The sequence below is a fragment of the Molothrus ater genome, chromosome 10, assembly GCF_012460135.2.
Source record: "Molothrus ater isolate BHLD 08-10-18 breed brown headed cowbird chromosome 10, BPBGC_Mater_1.1, whole genome shotgun sequence".
Classification (NCBI taxonomy): Eukaryota; Metazoa; Chordata; class Aves; order Passeriformes; family Icteridae; genus Molothrus; species Molothrus ater.
In genome coordinates, this window is record NC_050487.2 from 1,920,501 (window position 1) to 1,946,680 (window position 26,180).

General features: G+C 43.8%; 1 protein-coding gene across 1 annotated transcript in view; it reads right to left on the reverse strand.

Annotated features, from left to right (window-relative positions):
- LOC118690109 (glypican-5-like) overlaps positions 1-26,180 on the reverse strand; it is a 379,548-nt gene that overhangs the window by 143,623 nt on the left and 209,745 nt on the right. Inside the window, exon 7 of the mRNA XM_036388826.1 lies at positions 22,130-22,250. Coding sequence (XP_036244719.1) covers positions 22,130-22,250 — 121 coding nt within the window. The remainder of the gene's footprint in view (positions 1-22,129; positions 22,251-26,180) is intronic.

A 26,180-nucleotide genomic window follows, 5' to 3' on the forward strand; every position in this document is an offset into this window, starting at 1 on the left:
ATGCATTATAGACTTTTCTTTTGGTTACAATGCATTATAGACTTTTGGTTACAAATGCATTATAGACTTTTCTTTTGGTTACAAATGCATTATAGACTTTTCTTTGCTGAGCATCTTCATACAGCAGAACCAATCTATACCTTAACTTTTATCTATAGCTTATCATAACTACTGTAATTAACATATTCATGTTACCATTCTCCAATCACTAAAGCTTAGTACATTACTAACTTTTTACTAAACTTTACTAAACTAAACTATTACTAAACTTCTAGTTTAAGCTGGAAGTTGGTTTTCAGTTTTCTTGCAGTGGAAAATCCTGAGACCTTTTTTCTACTTGTAACTTTGCTGCCTTGTTTGCCTGTGCTCTCTTTCTGCTTGGTAAAAACATCTTCTTGTTTGGGGTGGGTTTATCCTTTGCTCTAAGCCATAAAAACCCCTTCTAACTAACACACCCTTTGCCTCCTTGGTTATCCAGTGGGACTGGCTCAGCAATTCTTTTCTTCTATATCAAAACTTGCTTCCATCTCTATTCCTTCATCAGACTCCACATTTAAAAATCTTTCTGCTAAGCACACATATCTGTGAGACTTTCTTGGCAAACTTTCATCCTTCCCAACAGGGCATGAGCAGGATCTCTCTCTCCAAACACCTATTCAACTCCTACAGTCTCACTTTATTTTGTTTTTTGAGGCCAGAACAGTGGTTGAAATGGCTGCCAGGTTGAAGGGTTTCTGTGAGGATGAGCAGGGCACCAAGCTGTTCCCTCCCTGTCCCTGTGCCAGCCCCACAGAGGGGACAAACTGAAATCCCTGCACTTGTCAGGCTTCCCCCAGTGCTCACAAGGCAAGGAGTGAAGGGAAGCTCCCCAAAGCTCTGCTCCAGTCTGGGCATCTGCTGCAAACCTTGCCCAGGCCTATGTCCTGGTTTCCAGAAGAAACACTTGAGCTTCTGACACGTGGAAATGCCAGGGGAGCAGCATTTGGACCAGTGAACTTTCCCTGTTATTTCTGCTGCAGCCATTTCCCCTCTTTCCAGCTTTTTCAATTGTTATTAAAAGAACACAAAGAACTTGCAGCTATAGGAGAAGATTATCTGCTTTCTAACAGCAACAACAATTTGCCATTTTCTGCAATGGTGAGGGGAAAAAACCCAACAAAACAATCCAAGCACCCAAGCCTTTGAAAGGCACTCGTTTGCCTGCAGTTCTACCCTCACAATCTGAGGAGAGATGGAAGGGAACCTTTATCTTCAAAGAAAATAATGAGCTGCAAGATGCCTGTATTTAAAGATACCACACAAAATTAGCCACATAATTCTCATTTTTGGAGAGGAACCAGCTCCAGGGAAGCTGCAGAGATCCAAATTTAAATGGTACAATCTTACTGCACAATGAATATTGGATAGGGCAGGCCAACAGAGAATGGCAAGGAATTAATGGGCAGCCCTCAACACATTTTTAATTAAAAGAATCCAGAACAATAAGTGTGTCTGAAAACCTCCCAAAAGACCTGAAAAAGATAGATCTCAAGGACAGAAAATCCTTTTCAGATCTGCACCCTTGTAAAGGTCACACTTGGCAAGGGTAAAGTGTAAAGTTACAGAAGTGTGTAGAAACTTGGCATCCCAAAACACTGAACAACATAAATTCTTGCTTGCAGATTGAAAATTTCCACTGAATTGTATGAGAAAGCCATAAGATTGGTTATACTGGCTCTTTCCACTGGGATGTGTAGGGCACTGGGTGTATAAATTCAAAAGTATTCACCAAGAAACACCCAGAACTTCAGCTGCTGCTTCAGAGGGGCTGGAGGGATTTGCCCTCTCCAGTCCCTGCACAAAGGGCAGCCTTGAGCCAGAACCTGTCTGCCACAGTCATGTACAGCCCTGTGTCCCCTGCAGATGTAGCTCTACATAACCATGGCACATTTAGATGTGGGAAGTCACATTTTAATCCAGAAACGTGGAAAGGCATTTCTGACCTCTGCCTTACTCAGGAGCTCCAACACCCTGAGAACAAATGAACCTGAGCAGCACCATCAGATGCTGCTGAGACTTTTGTCTCACATTAGAGCAGTGCTACAAAAAGTGGCACCCAGCCTAAACACTCAGTGAGCTTAGAAACCCTAAAGAGAGGATGTTGCCTCGGCTAGAATTTGAAATCATAGTTATTGAATGATGCCTTAGGATTTTAGCTTTTCTGTTTTTCAGATCCTGTAGTGCATCAGTGCATCACTCTAAACTCCACACAGAGTTCACATTTTGGTCAGACAAAACAATCCCTCTGGGCCTGGGAACCAAGGACACCCCACAGCCTCAGGCAACAAAAAGGACAAACAAAAGTGAATGGGGGGAGCAAACTGGGGGTCAATGGCTTCATTAGCTGAAGCTGTAATTGGAGAATTAACCCCTGATATGTGAATGGACCAAACTTGTAACTGTCTGAAACACTGGTGCCCATTGTCCAGCTTGGGTGTAGCCTCTGGGAGGCTGTGGCTGCCCAAGGTGTGGCTGTTGAAGGCCTCCAATAAATCCCCACTTTATTCTCTAAATCTTGTCTAGATTCTCTCAATTAACTAACTCTCTTAATTCTCTTAACCTCTGTTCTAGGTAGCCCCTCCAAGGCACCAATAAACTACACATGAAGGTGAGCAGAAAGCAGGGTGGGAGGGATAAGAAGCTTTTTAAGGATCAAACACCAACCATGGAACTGCAAGGGGCCTGGAGGATCCCTCAAAGAGCACAGCAGATGGCAGAAAAAGGCATTTTGTGGACAACCAGCCCCTTGTCTTCTTTCAGAGACAGAGGGAGAAAAATCCATCAGTGCGCCAGGCACAGGTAACCACCTACTGCCAAGGCATGTGAGCATCCAGCTGAGCCAGCAGCTCCTGATTCTGCTGCTTTCAGTCTGTGATGCTCAGAACTATTTCCAAACATATCCACACATCCACAGATTCCAACCCAGCAGATAACAGTGACAGCTCTCTGAAAGCCACCAAGGTTCAGATATGATGGGAGCCTGCTCAAGCTGCTGGAGATATTTATCTGATTTCTGTCTCATCCCAAACTCTGTACACAGCCACAGTGAGGAACAGCATCCTCCAACCACAGACTGAGCTGCCACCAAGCACTGAGGACTTGCAGGTGCTAATGAGCACTTTGGGGTGAGGGAGGGACTCTGAGGAAAAAGACAAAATTCCTCCTCAGTCCCTGATGTTGTCAGGACTCACGTTGCAATTTTCTGTTTAGTCCTAGGCTGGAAAATTAAAATATAGCATGTTGAATTTTCAGGATTTTGTGTTCTTTAAGAAATCAATGCCTTTTTTTTCTGCAGGAGCCAGACTAACCCTGCCTTCTCCCACTTCTCTTATGGGGCTTCCAAAATGGTGGGAGAAACTTGGCTGATGTAACTGCAGCAATGGAACTGTTCTGTGCTTGTAGCTGTGCTTGCCAAGGGTTTAACCCACACCCAAGGCACAAGCCAGGGACTAACTGTGAATTTGTTAAATCTCCCTCTTCCTGCTCTTCCCTCTGACACACACTGAGGTTCCAGCTTTGCTAAATTCACCTTATGGACCACTTTGAGTGGCTGATACAACCAGAACAGAGGGATGCTGAGGCTGCCCTGGATTCTGGGGTTTGCAGTGAATTGCCACATCCCCACGCTGCATCCTCCACCCACCTGACTCTTCCCAGGAGAAGCAAGTGCAAGTGCAAGGCTCCCCCACAGCCACAGGCAGATGGGCTGCTTCACACACGTGGGGCTTCTGCTCCACCCTGCTCCTGTCACCCACTTAGCACAGGCAAAATTAAACATTGCATTTACAGCAGGGATGAGAAGGGAGAGGAAAAAATGAGAGTAGGAGAGAACCAGTGCCTTCCCTTATCCTCTAGAGTCTGCCCACAGCCATTTTTAGTCCATCCTCTGACACCCAAACCCACAGTATTAATGGGGATCAGGCCAGACTTGCTCTTTTCAGGTATTTTCTAATCCCTTATAAAAAAATCTTGCTGAAATCTGCCCTGGGATGCAACCAATCTCCTCAGGTTTTCTCCACAGACCAAAATTTCTTTGGGTTCGAGGTTGTAGCAAATGATCTTGTTGTTTCTCTGTGTACCAGCCAGAGGAACAAATGTATTGATTACATGAACTCTCTGAACCTGCCAGAGCCTAACAGCAGGCAGCACAGCAACTGCACACACTTTAGCTCCTTTTCACCACTTTAACTCCAGCCTGACAGCTCATATGGAACTATTTTAGCTCACCCCAGATTACAGACATTCACATTTTTCCCTGCCTGAACTGATAAAAAAAAGCATCCACACACAAAACTGCTCTCAGTCCATCAGAACAGCAGCAGGCCAGTCCCAGCTGGTGCTGTGCACAGTTCCCAGGCTGAACACAGTGCCCTGCACCCCCTGCCCTCCCCTCCTGCCCAGAGAGCATCACTCAGGCATTCCTTCCATGAATCCTGCCCAGGAATCAAGCTGCCATATGTGCTACCCTGCCAGAGCAGCCCCAAAGCCCTGAAACAGGAGGAATGGGCAAGGAGAGAAAGCTCCTGCAGAGCTGAGCAGGCTGAGGAAATGGGGCTGCACCACCTCCAAATGAGCAGGAACAGACAGGCAGGACAGCTTGGGCTGCCACAGGAACACAGCCCAGACATGGCAGAGCCTTTCCTGAACTGAAATGGTGCTCAGAGCCACTTTCTGCCTCCTTATTAAATAAGGCCCTTGCTTATTTTCCTGGGCCCTACATGCACCATTTAGCTCTTCTAATTGACTTTTACATGTCATAATTTCTCCTTCATTCACTTCAGTATTTTTCTTTTCTTACTTTTGCTACCTTTGAAATGGCAAAGTGTTTTTTTCTTTGCCCACTGACCTGGGATGGTTTATGACCAGCTAATCCCATTTCCTGAGTGTGCACTCATGACTTTCTGGCTTTTACCATTACACTTAGAAGCTAAAGAGAAACTTCTTATTTCCAAAACAAATTATTCACATTTTCAAAGTAATGGAATATATTTAGTTCTGCTTGACCATCTCAGAATTAAGTAGCAATTTATTATATTTTGTTTGGATTATTAGTTAATATATCATATTACCAACAGAGAAAGCATTCTGTATGGCTGGTTACTGGTGTGCAATTTGTAGTCTACCAAGTGCTTGGAAGTGATTAGCAAAGCTAGACAAAAAACCCCTCAAAAATATTTTAACCCATAACTAAAATAATCCTTATAATCAGGAAGTATAATATTGTTTCATATGGTTCATAAAAACTCTAACTGAAGTCCAAAATTGAACTTTAATACTCGAAGTAATTAATTTTATACACCTCAGTTGGAACTTCTGTATGGTGCTGCATGACTCAGAATTACCCTTGGGACCAGAACTTCATGCAACACAGCTCCTTAACATTAAACTTTTATTGGAGGGGCTGGCATGAATGGTCAGCTTCATCAGGGGGGTCAGAGTGCCTGCAGCTCACCACAGCCCCTGGCCCCTGTATGACTTCATCCAGCCCCAATTATAAGGCCTAAGACAAACCTCAAGCTTTCCATTTACCCTTCTGAAACCCATTTGACATTATTAGATTCTCTTATTTCAGATGCCACATCAAATACAGCTCAGCCTCATTTTCCTGCAGTGAAGCACAAGCCATATTTCATTATGCTCCCCAATAAGGAGATTGTTTGTCTCCAGTTCACTCCCATGAACATGTCACTTTGAAAAACTGCTCACAGAGGCTCCTCTTATAGGTCCTGAAAGCAAACAAGGCACAGCCCTGAAAGGATGCTGAGCACTTTCTGATTCTGTTTGCAAGGCTGATCACTTGGATCTGGACATATGGCAGCATTCAAAACACTCCCTGCTTCCTTATCAGCAGGCTGCATTCTGCTCATTTGCTTCTGGCTATTAAAAGCTCTGTTCAAATTTGACTATCACTTGAATCCACTTCAATTAGTTATTAGACATACTTTTATAACTGTGAAAAAGTCCTCATCACATAGAAGAATAATCTTCCTTATCAGAATTATTAATAAATTAGAGCTGGAAACCTTTCCTAAATGTTGGAAACAACAGATTGTGTGCATCAGGGTATTTTTCTTTTAGTTACACACGTTAAAATCATGTAGAGGCCAACCTAAAATTCATCTTCAGATGTGCCTGAACTGTGTAAGACTGAGGACACATTGTGGCTGCTTCTAAACAATTCAAGCCTGTTACCTGTCCCTCTGGGGGTGTGTGTGTGTGTGTGCTGGGGTTTGCACACTCCTGTGAGCCTGACACACACAGACACCTGGGCAGGAGCACATGAGACAAAACTGGGGGGCTAAAGGAGCCTCACCAAAGGACCCCCCTTAATTCCCTTTGTTGTTAACAGAGAAGGGCCATGGGGTAAAAGCCTCAGGGGTTTGATTTATCCTCTCAAAGAAGGCAACAAATCCACCAAAAGTTCAACTTCAGAAGGCTCACAGGCCCTGCATCTCACTTGTTTCTGAGCATGCATCCAGTTGTAATTCCACACAGAGTGAACAGCCAGTGGAATTATTTATATCTTTCAAGTCATGGACAAAGGTAAAGATTGATTCTGGGCTGGAGCAAGTTACACATGCTGGGTCTTGTTTGCTTTACTGCACCAATGTTACCTTCTGCAAACACTCCCAAGGCTGCTGTGAACTTCTGAGAGCTCTGAGCTGCTGAGAGAGGCAGAGCTGCACTGCTGTGCACTACTGCTGAGAGAGAGCTGCCCTGCACCACTGCTGAGAGAGGCAGAGAGAGAGCTGCCCTGCACCACTGCAGGCACCTCCTGCACTGCTGGGAGGTTCCTGCTCCCTGAGCACTCACCCCAAACCTCTGGGCTGGAGAAAGCACCTGGCTGAGATACAGCTTATAACAGAGTGCCCATCTCACCTGGCTGAGACACAGCTGATAACAGAGTGCCCATCTCACCTGGCTGAGATACAGCTGATAACAGAGTGCCCATCTCACCTGGCTGAGGTGCAGCTGATAACAGAGTGCCCATCTCACCTGGCTGAGACACAGCTGATAACAGAGTGCCCATCTCACCTGGCTGAGGTGCAGCTGATAACAGAGTGCCCATCTCACCTGGCTGAGATACAGCTGATAACAGAGTGCCCATCTCACCTGGCTGAGACACAGCTGATAACAGAGTGCCCATCTCACCTGGCTGAGGTGCAGCTGATAACAGAGTGCCCATCTCACCTGGCTGAGATACAGCTGATAACAGAGTGCCCATCTCACCTGGCTGAGACACAGCTGATAACAGAGTGCCCATCTCACCTGGCTGAGGTGCAGGTGATAACAGAGTGCCCAAAGGTTGGCTCTCCTCCAGAGTGATGCCTGAGCTCTGCACAGCCCCCAAGGCAGCCTGGGGAGCTGTGATGGAGGTGTGCAATTCCTGCACATGAATCACTGCCTCTCATTCCTCACTTGGCTCTTGGTGTTAAAGCAACACCAAAGCTCCCTGTCACCATGATGTTTTCTGAAAAATCCCCTTTTTCCAGGATTTTCTTTTGGAAAACTGAGAAGCCTCAGAGAGGAATGCAAACAATAATTATCTGATTGCTGCTCCTGTGTTTGCTGCTTTGGAATGGGGCTTGGACATTGTTTACCAACAGGTGAATGTTTGATTGGTTCCATGTGAATTGTTTTTAATTAATGACCAATCCCAGTCCAGCTGTGTCAGACTCTCTGAGTCAGTCACAGGTTTTTATTATTCATTCTTGTTAAGCCTCCTGATGTATCCTTTCTCTTTCTTTAATATAGCTTTAGTATAGAAAATATAATATAATATAATATAATATAATATAATATAATATAATATAATATAATATAATATAATATAATATAATATAATATAATATAATATAATATAATATAATAATAATCAGCCTTCTGAGAACTTGGAGTCAGATTCTCATCTCTCACCTGGTCTGGGGACCCTCACAAACACCACAGCTCCCCAGTTCTGAAGGGACTCAGAATGCTCTCCTGGGCCCCTGTTCTGCATAATGCCAAGTTCCTCCATGGCATCTGGGACTGGGAATCCTCAGCTCCAAGTAGAGCCACTCCCACATAGCTGTACTGAAGCACAGGCTCATTTCGGATGCAGCAAAAAGGCAAGTGAAATAAATGTATTATCTCATTTAAAATGCATACAGTCCCAGGAAGCAGGATAGATTGGAGGTGTCACTGAACAGTGCATAGTAAATAAATCATATTTGCAATGCAAGACACTCCAGCCAGCCAAAGCCTGAGGTCCTCAGGGGCATAGAAACTGAGGGCCTGGACATTTGCAGGACTACAGAGCTCCAATCTTTAGGCAGCATTTCCCACCATGAAATCACAATTAAAGGCAGGAATCCCATCTGTGTTCAGGAGGCAGAGCTGCCTGCAAACCCACCAGAGCTGTGGCACACACCTCACTGCTATTCAAAATAATGAGCAAATGGCTCCTTGCTGTAACACCCCAGGCTTTCCCAGCACATGTGCACAGTAAATTTTCCTCCAACCCTCCAGGATATGCAAATCCTGTGCTCTGAAAATGAGCTGGCTGCTGCTTAATCAGTACTCTCCATTTATTTATGTCCACCTGTCTGCTGGGAATCCAGGTCCCAACAGGAATCAGCTTCACACAAGAGATGGAGACACTCTGTCTGCCTTGGCTGTCATTTCCTTTGGATGTTTTCCTATAGGAAGCAGGAACTTCCAGGTGTCTCACTGAGCCACATCAATGCTCCTGCTTTACACACTAGAACATATTGCAGTGTATAAAGGTATTAAGTGCCTATTCTGTGCCCAAGACTTATTGTCCTTGAATTCAAGCAGGACCCTGAGAACACAATAAACAGGAAGGAGTGAGGCACTTAAGAGTAGTACACTTATTTTCATAGAGATAAGCAAGCAAGCAAACACAAAGCAGAAGGGCACCAGGGAAGAGATGGAATCTCTCCCTCTGGAATGATGCAGGTCCTGGTTTTACAGGGCCCTGGATAACCTAATCTAAAGCCCTGCTTTCAACAGAAGGCTGGATTGTCTCCAGACTGTCCCTTCCAATCTCAAATTATCTACTATGCAGTAACTTTACTAAATGCTGGTACAAGATGCTAGAAGACTCAGAATTAAAATATATGCCTCTAAAAATAGTTTTATTGCTAATGCACTTTGAAAAAAAAGCCTTTAATCTCAGCTATTACATGCCAGCCATTCCCATCAGTGCTCTGTGGGGGTCTCTGCATTTTGTCATTTAAGCACCATGTGAGCCACACACACAGTGCTGGACCTGGACTTGTACAGAGGCTGAGGAAGGTCTGAGTTTTACCATTCCTAACTATCCAGGCAGAACAATGTGTGGGAACCCTGGCTGCTGAGAATTTTAGACTTTCTGTGCTGCCAGGCAGGAGAACACTGCTTTTGACCTGAGGCTGTGGAGAAGCTTCCAAAATGGAATGGCAGAACTGGGATTGTGGGTGTGGAGTTTGAATAGAAGTGTGTGATACCACAGGCTGGAAAACTTAGAGTTTGTCATAGACACATTTTATGAGAAATCCTTTCCTTTGGATTTTTCCTCCTGAGCAGCTGAGAGGCCTCAGGAACAAAATGTACCCAATGGTTATCTGCTGCTGTGGAATGCAACAGGTGCAGCTGGGATTGGGCTCATGGGGTTGTTTCTAATTAATGGCCAATCACAGTCAGCTGGCTCAGACTCTCTGTCCCAGACACAAACCTTTGTTATTCATTCCTTCTTTTGCTATTCTTAGCCAGCCTTCTGATGAAATCCTTTCTTCTATTCCTTTAGTATAGTTTTAATATAACATATATCATAAAATAATAAATCAGCCTTCTGAAACATGGAGTCAACACTCTCATCTCTTCCCTCATCCTAAGACCCCTGTGAACACCATCACAAGTGTTTAAGGTTTTAGAATATAGCAACATATATAAGGCAAGATGGAGCCTTTAGGATGGAGGCTGCTCCTTGTTCTCCACCTTCTTCTCCATGGATTTGGGTGGTTTTGTGTAATTGGATAAAAAAGTCCCCACTGCAGGCACGGGTGGTTGGTTATTGGGTTAAAAGTGAAAATAATTTAGGTGTCATTTCTTCATTGGATGGTTTACCCTTAAAAGACCTTGTAGAGAAAGATAGTGACTGCCATTTGTAGCTTGTTAGTAGAATGCTGTAGAACTCAGGACTTGTAAGAGTGTAACATAGAAATAAAAAACAATAAACATTTGAATCTGAGCACAAAATATCATCTCGAGTGCCTTCAATCCCAACCAAGACAGAAGCAGAGAAAAGAAGCCAAGAACCAGCCAAGAATGTTCATGGAAAACTGTGCCAAAGTCTCCTAGGACCAAAGCCATTCCTTGCTAGGTTCCCCTCCTCAGCCCAAGTGCTGCCCTTGTAGCTGCACAGGGCTGAATTGAGTTAGGAGCAAACTGCACAGACTGTCTGGAGTGGAATGAAATCAGCTGCTACACTCAGTTTGTCGTGCCTTTAAATAATGCAACTAACTCAATTGTTGTAAAATTGACTCAAATGAGGCTCATTTTCAGAAAGAAAACATTGCAATATGGTAAGAAAGGCCAGTAAAAAAGAAGGGTAAAGACTAATCTATATGCTCCTAAAAGTCACAGATGGTGAAAATGAGAGTGTGGTAGGGTTTGTAAAATTCCTACTAAACCTTTTCACATTTGCTGAACTCATGTTCTTTGCAAATCTCTAAGAACTGACACAAAAGCAAGGAGACAAAAAATAAGAAACAAACAGTTATAAACAGAAGTGATGCTCCCTATGAGATGGCTCTCTCACACCTCATGTGTTGGAGTTCTGGATGCTGAGAATTTTAGATTTTTCTGTACTGACAGACTCTGATCCCCAGGAGAGCACTGCATTTGACCTGAAGCTGTAGAAAAAGATTCCAAAATTGATTGATAACACTGAGATTACAGGTGTGAAGTTTAATTAGAAGTGTGTAATATCACAGAGTAGAACACCTAAAGTTTGGAGTTTTAGAGTATAGCAGTATATATAAGGCAAGATAGAGGTTTTAGAGTGGTAGTTCTAGAGTTCAGCTCTAGGCAGTTCTAAAACTCTAGTTTTAGAGTGGTTGTTCTTCTTTACCTTCTTCTTCACCTTCTTCTTCCTTCTTCTTCATAGGTTTAGGTAATTCTTTATAAGTAGACAGAAAAGTCCCCATTGGGGACTTCAAGTGATTAGTTATTAGGTTAAAAGTGAAAATAATTTAAGTGTCATTTCTTAATTAGATCGTTTAACTTTAAAAACCTTATAACAAGAGACAATTAGCCATTTTGTACCTTATTACTAAAAGACTACAGCACTCCCTGCTGTGCTCACTGTGTGCTCACTCGTGTCAGCCAGCAGGCAGGTAAGGCTGGCAGGTAACTCAGCCTCTGGTGTCTGATGGGAATGGTGGGAATTCTGATCAGTGGGATCAATGTGCAGCACTGAGCTCTGCAAGGAGAAACCAGGCTGGGAGCCACACAGAACTGATGCTGCTGAGGAGAAGGGTTTCCCTGCAGAAGCAGGAATTGCTGCACTTGAGGAGAGGAGTGCCAGGGTCAGGATGGCAGAAGGATCCTGTGCAACCCCAGGGCAGCACAGGGAATATTCATTCCTGTGTCTGCTCTGGGCTGCCCTGACCCCCAGGGCAGCACTGACTCTGACCCTCATCCATGGAGAAAGTTTCCCAGACTTCAAGACAGACTGGAACCCACAAAAGTGTGCAATAGATTATAGAGAGCAGTGCAGGTGCATCACTGGGTGAGAAATTGAGGGTTTGGGGTTTTTAGTGTGTTGTGGATGGCAGCAGGATGGAGGCACAGGGTGTTGTCCTGGGTTTCTTCTTCATGCTGCTTCTTCCTTCTTCTCCATGGGTTTGGGTGGCATTTTGGAATTGGGCAGAAAAGTCTGCACTGGGGGCTCTGTGGGACCAGTTCTTGGGTTCAAAGGGAAAATAATCCAGGTGTCAGTTCTTAATTGGATGGTTTAGTCTTAGGAGACCTTGTACCAAGAGATTGTTGGGCATTTTGTGCCTTCTAATGAAAAGCTGCTGAACTCGCAGTAGTGAGACTGTTTGACTGATAAGGAATAATAAACACCTGAGTCCCAACATGAAACTGCTGTCTGGAGTGCCTTCAGTGCAGACCCAGAGGAACCCACAGCTGGCACCCCCACAACTGGGACCCCAGCAGGCTCCCAGCTCTGCCATGGGGCAGAGGGCACCTCCCTGCGCCTGAGGAGCCCAGCCCAGCCCCGCTCAGCACCCACAGCTCTGAGATGCCCCAGCTTTGGGGAACAGGCTGCAGTGAAGCTCCAGGAGCATTTCAGAGCTGCATCCTGCTTTGGGTAAAAGAGCAGCAGCAGCAGTGACTGTGTCTGACTGGTGCTTTTTGATTTTACTAATTAGGTTGATCCTACACACATCTTGCTTTTTTGATTCCAACTTGGCAGAGGAGCTTGTAAAGAGATGAGGAAAATGAGAGTGTGATAAGCTAGGATCAGTTCTGGGTTTGGTGAACTCCCAGCCTGGCTCAGGGCTGTGTGAGATGTAAGATACCCAAACCTTTACAAGTACTATGCACACCACCAAACCAGTGCCAGAGTGTCAGAAGCAAAACCAACCTGGTTTAAGACTGAATTTCTTTGAAGTGACAAAAAATACTGTTTCACAGCAGTGGTTCTGCCTGAAACAAGAGGATTGTTTCCTTAAGTCCCCCTGTTCACTAATTACTTGTTCATGTTTTCCTAAGTAGAAGAGAAAAGCTCTTGCTGGCACGGCCTCTCCCCAGCATTCAGCCTTGCTCTCTAAATTCCAAACTGTAAGGCAATAGACACTGACAGAAGAGCAGCAAGAACTCCTCTGCCTTGCTCATGGTCCTGCTCTCTCCTTCAGAGACTCCACTGGGAAGTTTGGACAACCTCACCTCACCTCACAGCCACCATCAGCTCCTCTGCTCTCCAAGGAGGACATGACTGCTCACATGGCACCAAACATCCACAGGTTTCAACTCCCCACACTGAGGACACAGATTCAGAGGGTGCTTGCCTGGCCAGACAGGTAAGAACCATCTCCCACAAAGCTGCCACAGCTCAGTAACCCAAATCTGAGGGCTGCAGGTGCTGTCCAGGCTCTGCTCCCCAGCTGGTGCAGGGAGCTCCTGGGGCTGGCACTGGGCAGCCAAACCAGGCTCACAGGGACACCTGAGCTGGCTTCCAGCCCAGGTCTGATTCATCAAGCTGTGCTGCAACACAACCCAAATTACTGCTAGAAGCACGTGGTTTGCTGTAGCTGGGAAGTTGGTGCAATGTATTTGCAGGGGTCAGGCCATAGAGTGCACCAGCACTGCCTCTGAGTTTGGTATCAAAGCCTCAGGAAGTCATCAAGGATATTGGAACAGAAATTGTGCTAAATTAAGAAAGAAGAGGCTGAGAAACTGAATACCAAGACTGCAGGAATTGGAGAAGTCTGTGAAGCACCTGGACTGTGACCAGTCACATACTGTGAGAAATGCAGGCAGAAAATGAGGGAACAAGACCAAGGCACCAATCAAGAAGTGTGCACTTGGTAGTTTGTAGAATCTATAAATATGTGTGTAATGGAAACAATAAATGGCTTCTGCTTGCTCACACTTGTCAGTTGTTCAGGAGTCCTGGATCAAATCTTATCATGACTGGATTGAGAATCTAAGGTTCTGTTTTGTGTGGTGGTGGAAATAGGGGGAGAGGAGGAGGAATGGTTTTGGAAGGTTTTCATTCTGAGTTCTGTCTGTCCCTTTTTTCCATATTGTAAGTGAATAAAGTTCTTTCCTTTATTCCTAAGCTGGAGCCTGCTTTGCTCTATTTCTGGTCACATCTCACAGCAGCCACAGGGGAGAATATATTTTATATATGGGGGCACTGGCATTGCACCAGCATCAAACCAGGACATTTTCCCACAGGAAGAGGCTGAATCCTTCAGCAGATGAATCCACTCACCACCAGCAGTGCAGCTCCACTTGGGCTCCACAGAACAAGGCTGGGTTTGATGGCCTTGGTCCTTCTCTCCTCTCCTGCTTTTTCTGCCTGCCTGCTCCCTTCAGCAGCAGAACAGAAAGAGAGGAAAATGACCTTGCTCTGCTTTTGGACAATGATCAATCAATTGTTTAAAGACCTTTACTCTACCCTAAAGAAAACAATGATAAACCCATAAAGCTCTGCTTTCTTTTCCTATTATGCTAAACTTACCACCTCCAAAAATAAGCACATTATTGTATCTCAGGAATTAGATCAAAAGTAAATACCATGATCTCACTTCTAATGGTAATTACTTAAACAATGCATGTAACTCAGAATTAGAGTGATCAGAAAAATATAGGTAAAAGAAGAAAATAATTATGAATTTGTGATTTCAGTGAATTAATTCAACGATGACTGCTGCCTTTTGTCTATAAAAAAATCAATTCCCATCAAAAGAACCAGGCCAGCCCCCGAGTCCCCCTCCCCTGTGAGACCCCAGAAAGGGAAGTGCAGTGACAGCTCCTGGCCTTGGTGCTCTCTGCAGCCCTGGAGCTCCCAGCCTGCCCTGGCCAGCTCACAGCACATCCCCCCTCCACCCTCTCCTCAGCAATTCCACCAGAGCATCCCAAACACCTCCCAGGGCTCAGGTTTCCCTCAGCAGCTGCAGGGGCTGGGCACCCACCCCAAGGGACAGACCCCATATCTGTGTTTTCTCAGGGTAAGACTCTCCCAGCTTTGTTTTTGTGTGTGAACTGCTTTGGCTCAGCTCTAGATGGGAACAGTAGCTCTGCCCTCCTCTCCCCCACTTGGCTCAAGTCACTTCTGAGATTCAAGATGTGATCTTGATTTATTAAGACTAATTTCCCACAATGAGCAAAACAAAACACATACAATGGTCCATCTGGGCAAATAATTTCTGAGAAGGCTTGCAAGACAAATAGCACAGCACACTCTGAGACACAACACATGAATAATAAAAGGGCCATTTTAGCATTATATATTTGCTGGCATATAATAAGATATGCTGGATTTACACTGAGGTTTAGATTTGTCTTGTTTTAAAATGCTAAATTCTACTTTAGTGGAGCCAGTATTTCACATTACTGTTTCTACTGAAATCCTGATGCTGGTTCTAGTACTAAAAGGTAATTTCTCAATTCTAATTAAAATTATTTAATTCTATCTCAAGTCACTATGTTTAACCAAACCAAACAAATAACCTGCAGCCCTCAGACCAGCAGAAGTTCACTGATTTCAGCCAGGGATGGTATGTATCTCAATTAGCACCAAATTACAATTCTAACATATGCTGCCCATAAAACAATGTTCAGTGTCGTTTTTTCAGTGCACTGGAAAGAGCTCTCCTGTTCTGATTCATGGACAAACCTCTGGCTTTGACAGGACTTTCAGTGCCACAACAGAACCAAGGTTAGAGCTTCCAAACCACCTTTCTTTTCAAAATCCAGGAGGATTGGAGAGAAGAAAACCACTGCCCACAGCCTGGAGCTGCCCAGCCCTCCAGAGGAACAGCCCAGTGACAAATCACTGTCAGCTGCTCTGCTTTTACATCTACATAGATAAATAGATGTATACCTATTTCCTAAGAAATAGAAAACCATACAGAAGAGAGCACACTGAGGAAGATCATTCTCAGTCTTTGAGTAAACTGGATTATTTCAAGCATTGGGATGAATTGTTTCATTGCATATGGATTGTGAAAAAGATCATAACTTATCTCAGAGCTGAACATTCAGCATCCATATCTGGAAGCAAAGACATATTTAACTTAGCAGGGGAGAAGAAAAACTGCCCATGAATTCAATAAGGCCAAACATATTGAAAAAAAAAACAGGATGAGAAACAAACTTTGTATAATTGCTGAAGTAATCCGAGATGATAGTTTATTTGACTATAAGGGTGAACAATTTTTATACAGCAGGGCAGGAAATAAAAAACCAAAACAATACAGTTCATTTGGTCTTTCCTGGTCTTCACAAGATCCTAAACATAATTGTTTCAGGTTTCATTAATTGTGTCTTTATTTTCCTCTAGTATGTGCATGTCTTGGTGCTATTCATTAATCAGCCAATAAATGTGGTATTAATTCAATTATCCCTGCTGTTTGCTTTGGGAGACAAAGGTGCTGAGGGCTGTTAATGCCTTCCCAGTGAGGTGAATTCAGGAAGGACCAGCACAGCTGCAGAGCTGCTTCCTTCAGTGAAAAATTGCCTTTCACCTGACTGCAGCCAAGATCCACCTCTGAGGCTGCTCTGGCCCTGAGCCTGGCACAGCTGCCCTGGAGAAGTGACCCCTCTGTGTGTCCTGAGCAGCTGTCACTGCTGGGAGGGGAAAATGCCATTTCTGTGCCAGTGACAGCTCTGGGCAGGGGTGTGGGGGACCAGAGGTAGTACCTGTTCACAGCCTGTGGGGGCTTTGAAATGCCAGGGGACAGAAGCAGGAAAGCATCAATCTTCCTCAGGTGATGCCTTTCCTTCCATGGATGAAACCAAGAACAGAAAATTCTGAATCCTAGTCCAAGTGAGCTACAACTTTGGCTAAAAATCAAACCAACTTGTCTCCACTCATATCTCATATAAAAACTCTACGAGGTAATAAATTTTATAGATGTCTAAAAAAATACACACTTTTAAATTAAGTACTACTTAAATGATTTATTGTATTATTCCCTATTGTATAACTCAACTAAATTCAGTTTCAAGATTAAATTATGGCTAGCTCATGTTATTGGAATGAAACATCTCAGTGCTGTTGCTTTGAACTCTGCTCTAACAGAATCCTCTGTATAGAAGTCTGAAAGGAATTAAGTTCCATGCATTTCTTAGTTCAGCTGGCAGATCCATGAGACTTTGGCAGAGAGAAAAAAATAAAATACATGGGTCCACATTCAGCAAGATTTGCTTTGACATTACTCTCATTTTCTGCACTAGGTTATTGCACTGCCTTGAACTCCAGCCATGCCCTGAGCATTCATCTCTGACAAGAGCAAAACACAAAACTGATTCACAAAACCTGTCAGGAGCAGATTGAGGCTGACAAAAACCAAATAAGTCAAACCTGTATAATGCTTATTATACAATAATCCCTTGAGAATGTTGATACCTCCCTGCTAGTGGAGGTACAGTCACAGCTTTTTCACTTTTCCCAGCATTCTCATTTCTGCTCAGGGCAATTGATCCTTGAGCATTTTTAACCTTGGCCTGAGAACCAGTTTAGTTTGAACTATGAAAAGCATCAGGCTGAAGAAAACATTGAAACATTTAAGTGTGATTCTGTGGCAAGAAGCAGCACTCAAAAAAGATGCAATGGGGGATTATTGTGTTTAACATCAATTGTGGTTCACACCTGCTCTATTCACAAAAAAGAGGGAGGAAAAGATGTTATTTCTGCTGCTTTTTTTCCCCATCAACCTGGGACTTCACTTGATCTGTTTTTGCATTACTAGAAGTTACTGTAAATTGTAGCTCAGTAATTCTATTGATATGTGAATCAGCCACTAACAATAAACCCTTCAACCACCTTATCTGTCAGGGATGCAAATAACAGTAATTGTTGAATAATGTTCCCTAAATTTCACTTTACTTCCACTTTGCCAAGTGGATATAAAATAGCCTGCTATTTGCATAATCATTTTAGGAAAAAAAAACAACAACGATGTGCTGAGGATTTAAGTCCCAGATGAAAAAAAAAAAATAAAAATGAGGAGCTGCTATAATCTCCACCAAAGTGGCATTTCAGCCTAAATGACAGCAGGAATGGAAGATGCCTTGCATACAGATTATTTGGAACATGCTGGAGCTGGGATGCACCAACTAAAACAGGAGCAGGACAAGAGATTTAGGGTCAATGGAGTTATTGGATCTTTTACCTTTGTGGACATGACATGGAGCTCACAAAGGAAGAGCAAAGGGTGGGATTTCAATGAGGGAATTTTTGGCTGCTCCTGCCTGGCCAGAGCCATTCCTGCTGGCCTGACAGAGGCTGCTCAAGGAGGAGGAGGAGGAGTGGAAGAAGAGGGAGGAAGAGAAACCATCACAGACAGCAGCGAAGAGATTTGCTCCAGAAATCCTTAGGAACTGCTGAGCTAAGGCAAATCTTTTAGGAAAATTAATGTTGATTTGAACATAACTCTCCCCAGCCTCAGCAAACTGATCCAGAGCAGGTTATTCTGATTTCAAACACTCTGAAAACCAGAGAGAAAGTGCAATCCAGCAGGTCCAGGCTCCCTGAGGGACAGACCCAGCACGTTTCCTTGAGACAGAAATGTTATTCCTTTAAAAATCTCATCACAGCCTTCTCTTACCCAGGGATATGCTTTCCTCTGGGTAGCTCAGCAATATTATTGAAGGGGTAGGAGGTTGCTGGGGCCCAGGCACACAAATCACCTCTGATGCACACTGGGCATGGCTTTGCCCTCTGCCCCAGGCTTCCTGCCCCTCTGGGACTGCTTCTGTGTGCCAGCACTGCTCCCAACATTGCTGCAAATGTTTCAAAGGTACACACACAACACCTTGTTTGACCAGTGTTTACATTTCACCCTACATATCACCAAAAAAAATTAAAAATATATTCTTATGAAAAAATTCAATTTGTCCATAAAATTAGGAATAGAATTCTGTATAACGCTGCGGTCTACACACACTATTGATGTCACTTTAAACTCCTGATTTAATTGGCTTTTCACTGTCAGTTTTTATTTGTACAATAATATCACAACTGAAACAAAAATCCAAGAAGTAGAAAACAGCTACATGTGTTTGATGTTGTATGTGAAAGCCTCAGATATTTAGCAACTTCTTTGATGCTTTGATCTCCAAAGAAATCTTACTAAAATTATGATCAAAGGATTTTATATTATTCTAAGTACTTAAGAACAAACCATCTTAGGGCAATAATCAGTATTCTGTTTAATCCTTCACCCTTGGAATCCATTCTTGCTAAGCACCTCAATCTGATGGGAGTTACATTCACTTAAAGAAGATATTCTCCTGAAACTGTTACAAGTACCAAAAAGCAACACTTCCAACTTACAGACAGAGCCAAGAGCTGGATTTTAATTCTGCTGGCTAAAAAGTGCTTTCTGAGACTGTTTTTAAAATGTATGTAAGTTAAGAAAATTGGTATGCAGCTCAGACCAGGCAGATTTTTATTTTTCTACAGCAGACAAAGAAATAGAATTTCCAATACACAACTACTTTTGATTTAATCTATTTCTAACTATTTCCTATTGTCAGTGTTTATAGAGCACTATTACACAGATGGATATATCTAATATTTATAAAGTAAATTAACACCCTACTTTAGAACATGCAAAGACAGATAAATAATGAATTATCCTTTTCATCAATCTGACCACATAAGGCCTATTTCAGTGCAATATTAAGCACTGCAGCAGACTGGTTGTAATCCCCCACGGTGAGTTAAATCAAATACAAAGCATCCCTAAACTGCAGCCTTCAGAACAGGAGAATATTAGAGACCAGCAAGGTTTAACAAAACCACTAATTACAGCTTAGATTATGGATTTATAGATTTGCTTGATGACAGGTAAGGAGGTAAGGAGCATTTTTTTAGGTGCAAGTAGAGAAATTCCTGACTCCCAGTCACAGCCTTAACAACCTCCCAGATCCTCTCTGAGCAACTCCCCCCAGTTCTACCTGTGCAGATTATTCTGCCTCCTCTCCTGCACACCCACCCACCAGGGTGTTGCCCACTCTTTCTATCCCCACCCTCTTTAATGGTGGAAGGTGATGAGCAGACTGATGTGCACACAGCTCTGCTGAGAGCATCCCTGCAGGCTGGCAGCAGAACATGCCTGCTCTAAATGAAAATCAATCCTGCTGAATCAATCCAGAGCTGCTCAGGCACAGGGACCACCCTGAGCTCCGGGGATGGCAGCAGCACCAGCAGTGCCACAGCTGTGGCTACTGACAACTGCTCAGACAGGAGAGTCAGATCAACACCCCAGGCACTGCTCTGGGAAGCTTTGGGAAATCCAGAGTGTCACACACATATTTCATGGAAAATCCTTTTGCTAGCATCTTTTCTCCTGAGAAGCTGAGAGGGCTCAGAAACGAAATGTAACCAATGGTTATCTGCTGCTGTGGAATGCAACAGGTGCATCTGGGATTGGGCTCATGGGGTTGTTTCTAATTAATGGCCAATCACAGTCAGCTGGCTTGGACTCTCTGGTCAGTCACAAAATTTCATTCCATTCCATTCTATTCCTTCCTAGCCTTCTGATGAAATCCTTTCTTCTATTTTTTTTAGTAGAGTTTTAATATATAATTTTCTTTTAATATAATATCTATCATAAAATAATAAATCAGCCTTCTGAAGCATGGAGTCAAGATTCTCATCTCTTCCCTCGTCCTGGGACCCCTGTGAACACCAATACAGCAGAGAAGGAATTAAACCAATTCTTAATCTTTGCAGCTGGTGTTGTTTTCTCCTAAGAATGTTTAATGAGGGTGGTGTGTCTAATGAGCCACTGGTGTGAGGGATATTGACTGAGGACCAACCAGGTCCCCCTGTATCATAACTGTCTATTAAAGTGTGTGGCTTTTAATAAACTCAGCTTTTTCCACTATGAAGAAAATGGAGTCCTGTCACTGTGGTATTTTCTGAAAAATCCCTTTGCCAGGATTTCTTCTCCTGGGAAGCTGAGAAGCCTCAGAGAAAAACGTAAATAATAATTATCTGATTCTCCTGTGTTTGCTGCTTTGGAATGTGGCCTGGACATTGTTTACCAACAGGTGAATGTAATGTTTGATTGGTTCCATGTGAATTGTTTTTAATTAATGACCAATCACCATTAGCTGTGTTGGACTTTGAGGGGTCAGTCACAGGTTTTTATTATTCATTCTTGTTAAACCTTCTGTAAGTATCCTTCTCTTTCTTTAGTATAGTTTTAGTATAGCATTCTATAATATAATGTATTATAAAATAACAGATCAGCCTTCTGAGAACATGGAGTCAGATTCCTCATCTCTTCACCTTGTCCTGGGGACCTTGCAAACCCCACAGAGTCCCATGTGATTTATTCCAATGCCACTGTGGGACCCACAGAGATGGCAGAGGCAGGCACAGCTTAACCATATCTCTGACAAACCCAAAGGTTACCTGTCCTTTTGGGTAGAAGAAGGCCTGTGAAGGAAATGTTTTTCTAGGGGCAAGGTGAATTCATCTTGGAGCACCCTGTGTCCTGACTTCAGCATTTCCAGTATGGTTGTCACACCCTCACAGGCTCATTTTGGGTTTGATCTGTTGGTATCTACACCCCTGAGTGTGGGAAATGGATTTGTAGAGAATTTTCAAAGCCTGACAGCAGGCTCACATAGTGTGTATCTGTATGCAAACCTTGAGGTAAGAAATGCTGATTTAGAAATGCCATGGAATAGGACAGACACTATTGACAGAGAAATGGAACTCGAAGTAATTTTCAAAGGATGGCCTTGTAAATAAGACTGGATACTTTAGAGAAACAGAACTATGAAAGAAGCATTGTAGTAGGATCCACAAAGAGTAATTTTAGATGATTAAGACATTTACAGCATGGTGTGGCAAAAGCTGATAGTCCAAGAAACACTTATAATGTAATTAGGAAACAGCTGGCTTCTAATAGTGATGGTGTGAATGATAACAACTGTATTGTCTCACCCTTCACATGAGACTGAAAATGGAGTAAGAGTGTATAAAACCCCTCTGGGTCAGAAAGGGGCTCAATCCCCCCCGAGGAGCAGGGAGCTGCACGAGCAGAGGGCAGTGCCCAGGGCAGGAGCGCCCAGCAGGAGCAGCTGCAGCCCAGGCCCCAGGGGAACTGCAGCAGGAGCTCCCCTGCTCCTGGGGCAGCAATTTCCAGGCAATTCTGCCTCCCTGGAGCTCACAGCCCAGCTGGGACCATGGCATCTGCAGCTGCCTTTAGCCAAACCCACACCACAGCCACCTCAGGCCTGCAGTCCTGGAAGGTGCAATATGATGATGGAATATCAATATGAATCTCCACCTGGAGATTTTACCTTCAGCTCCATAATAAAATGCTTTTATCTTGGAAAAGTAACTTACTTGATTAAAGTGCTGAAGTTTATCAATTAAATTTTTGATGAGTGGGTCCAATCCTCTGACTTTCAGCTCTGGATTATTAATTTGTGCTTTCAGTCCATTGGAAACAACTCTGCTGGTGTAACTGAAAAACAGAAGAAATAACAGATCAGTGAGTGGAACCACATCCATCAGAATCAAGAATCATATTACAGGGGACTTACAAAAAAGAAAATGCTTTGCAGATGGGAATGAAATTTATTATAAATATTTATGTTTTAAAATACACCAACCAGAATAAAAGTCCCAGTTTCTTGCAGTATCATTTACCACTTTAAACTATTCAAGTCATGAACCAACAGCAATTTCATAAACCATGGAGAGGTTTGTTTCATTCATAATTTAATATTTGAACCTTTGTAACTAACATTCTCAAGTTTTTCCATGTAGCAGTCAAAGCTGATAGCTTCCAAAAATTCACTCTTAGGTTATTGCAGAAACTTGGGGCATTTAAGACAGAAATGATGTTTTATCAGATTGAAACAAATTCCAATGAAAGGGGGATGGGATTTGAAAAAGATTGATAATCAAAGTGTGAATTGGAGTGCTCTAACCAGAGCAGTGGGGACACGGGGGACAAACTCTCTGGGGACACTGCACAGCAGCAGCTGCTGCTCCCCAGAGCTCCAGGGAGCCTCACCTGTGCTGGCCCTCCCCAGGCATGGGCCACACACAGCAATTCCCTCTGTCAAATCCTGCTTTCCTGAGCAACAGCAGACTGCTCTCAACCATTTCTCTCACTGGCTGGTGACTGAACAGCTCCTGCCAGTTTTGTATTTGTGGGGTACAGGGAGGAATGATGAATCTGACTCCATGTTCTCAGAAGGCTCATTTATCACTTTATTATACTATATTATATTAAAGAATAATAAACTATACTAATGAATACAGCAAGGACACTTACTGAATGCTAAAAAGATAATAATGAAAACTCCTGACTCTTTCCAGAGTCCCAACACAGCTTGGCCCTGATTGGGCAAAGAGTGAAAACAACTCCCAGCAGAATGCAATGGAACAATCACCTGTGGGTGAACAATCTCCAAACACATTCCACATGTGAGCACAACACAGGAGAAGCAAATGAGATCAGAATTGTTTTCCTTTTCTCTGAGGCTTCTCAGCTTCCCAGGAGAAAATCCTGGGCAAAGGGATTTTATCAGAGAATGTGAATGTGACATGCCAGTCCTTTCTGGGAACACCCCACAAAGGTATTTCCAAATCCTGCTTGGGCTGGGGCTCCACCAGGGTACCCTCACGGGGAAAATTTGGGGCAGAACACACTGTAGGACACTGCTGCTAAAGGTGTGGCATAGAAAAAAGAAATAGCTGAGAGTGGCCTGCTTTTCAGACCATTTTGGTCTCTACTGCTCTGTCTGTACCCCTGCTGAGGAGCTGAATCCATCAGTGTTTGCTAAACCCAGAGCTGCCTGCAAGTATCCAGACTCCTTCAGATTTTCTCCAGCATTTATCTGGGTACAATGTGAGTTCCACAGAGTTACAGAGCAGCCTTTTTTGGAGAGTTATGGTTTTTAGGGTTGCATGAACCCCTGAGTGCAGCACTCACTTGTAACAAAGGGCAGCAGGGATGTTTAGCATGAGCAGCTTTGAACTGGACAAGTGCTCACAAACCAAACTCTCCAGGCCCACACACACCGGGGAGGATCCCATTAAAGACTCAAATTGGCACCTCTGTGAGTGAGGGAGCCACTGGCTCTGCTGCTCTGCACTGAAATGTGCAGAGGAACATCCTGCTCCATCTTTCACTTTGACCATCCCACCACACCTGGAAATGCCAGATGTTCTATCAGGAATTCTTCACTGTGAAGCAATTTGTGCTGAAGCTCAGGACAGCACTTCTGAGTAGAAAACAGGGCCCAAATTCTATTGTAGAAAGGCAACAGGATGAACTGGGGAGAGACCTAGCTCTCTAGATACATTTGTCCCACCTTAGTTTCACTTAGAATGAGCAACAAATTTATGCAAAACTTCTGGAAGAACACAGTGTGGGACACTGCTGCTAAAGGTGTGTCTTAGAAAAAGAAGTAACTGGGAGTGGTCTGCTTTTTCAGTAAACTCAATAAATGTCACTTCTCAGAAAAAAAAAAAAGAAAAAAAAAAAGAAAAAATTTGTTTAGAACAGAGAATTGAGAAAAATCATGTTTTGCCTTAATAGCCAGATAGTGCTGAGTAGACAAATGATAAGGAAAATCTTTTGCACTGAGATGGTATTTTTTTGTTCACTGAACCTTTTAAAGACAATGTTCTATTTTTTCTCGGTAAGTAACTCATAGATGTGTAAACTAATCTGAAGGATAAGCTTTCACAATGCAATGACACATCCAAAGTGATGGCAGGGCTCAGATCTTAGAAGCAGACCCAGCTGGACCTGTGTCCCCAGGAAGAACTCAGCTAAACTATTACTCTGAAGCCAAGGGTGGTGTGGATTGGAAAAATCCACATCAATGCATTTGGACAATATTACAACCCTGCTGCATCTTACCTGCCTTTACCTTTATTCATAAATCTTATTATTTGCTGAATGCTCAAATGTTCATCGTGTGAAAACTCATGGTGACCCACTGTGGAAGTACAGGGACATGTGACACAGCTTCCTGAGATCATCTAGTTGTAAAACAGGAGAAATTTAATTTAATGGGTCAGCTCTTGTTCTCCACCAGTCTGTCTGGGTATTCCCTGTGTGTGCTGCTTTGTCTGATCAGAAACTCATCCATGGCAGCAAAATGCAAGGGTTTTCCTTTTCACTGCTCTTGACTGCTCTGCATTCACCCCCTGGTTAGAGCTGCTGGAATTTCTCTGGAAGCTTACAGCACTATAACCCAGGATAAAGAAACCTCTGGGTTGGCTGGGGTGTTTTTTGGGAAATGGCATTGTTTTTTCCCCCATGAATCACCAGGCTCCATTAACTGCCCCTAAGTGCAATTACAAACCTACAGCAGTGCATGGAGTTTGCACAAACATGGAGAGTACAGAGCCAGCAGCAGCATCAATGCCAGAGCCCTCAAAGGGACCAAAATGGGCAAAGCCAGGCTCAGGCAGCTCATACCTGCTGCTAAATCCTCCCTTCTACACATCATCACCAGGAGAACAGGGCACTTGGAGTGAGTGAGTGAGTTCACAGCCCATGGAGACAAAGGGGCTCTCCTATCCTATCATCCTATCCTATCATCCTATCCTATCCTATCCTATCCTATCCTAGCCTATCCTATCCTATCCTATCCTATCATCCTATCCTATCATCCTATCCTGCTAAATCCTCACTTCCACACACATCACCACCAGGAGAACAGGGCCACTGTGAGTGAGAGTGAGTGAGTGAGTGAGTGAGTGAGTGAGTGAGTGAGTGAGTGAGTGAGTGAGTGAGTGAGTGAGTTCACAGCTCATGGAGACAAAGAGGCTCTCCTATCCTATCCTATCCTATCCTATCCTATCCTATCCTATCCTATCCTATCCTATCCTATCCTATCCTATCCTATCCTATCCTATCCTGCTAAATCCTCGCTTCCACACACATCACCACCAGGAGAACAGGGCCACTGTGAGTGAGTGAGTGAGTGAGTGAGTGAGTGAGTGAGTGAGTGAGTGAGTGAATTCACAGCCCATGGAGACAGAGGGGCTCTCCTATCCTTCAAATCCTGCTAAATCCTCCCTTCAAATCCTGCTCTCCTATCCTGCTAAATTCTCCCTTCCACACACATCAGGAAAACAGGACCACTTGGAGGGAGTGAGTTCACAGCCCATGGAGACAAAGGGGCTCTCCTATCCTTCAAATCCTGCTATCCTATCCTGTCCTGCTAAATCCTCCCTTCCACACACAACACCACCAGAAGAGCAGGGCCATTTGGAGGGAGTGAGTTCACAGCCCATGGAGACAAAGGGGCTCTCCTATCCTTCAAATCCTGCTATCCTGTCCTGTCCTGCTAAATCCTCCCTTCCACACACAACACCACCAGGAGAACAGGGCCATTTGGAGGGAGTGAGTTCACAGCCCATGGAG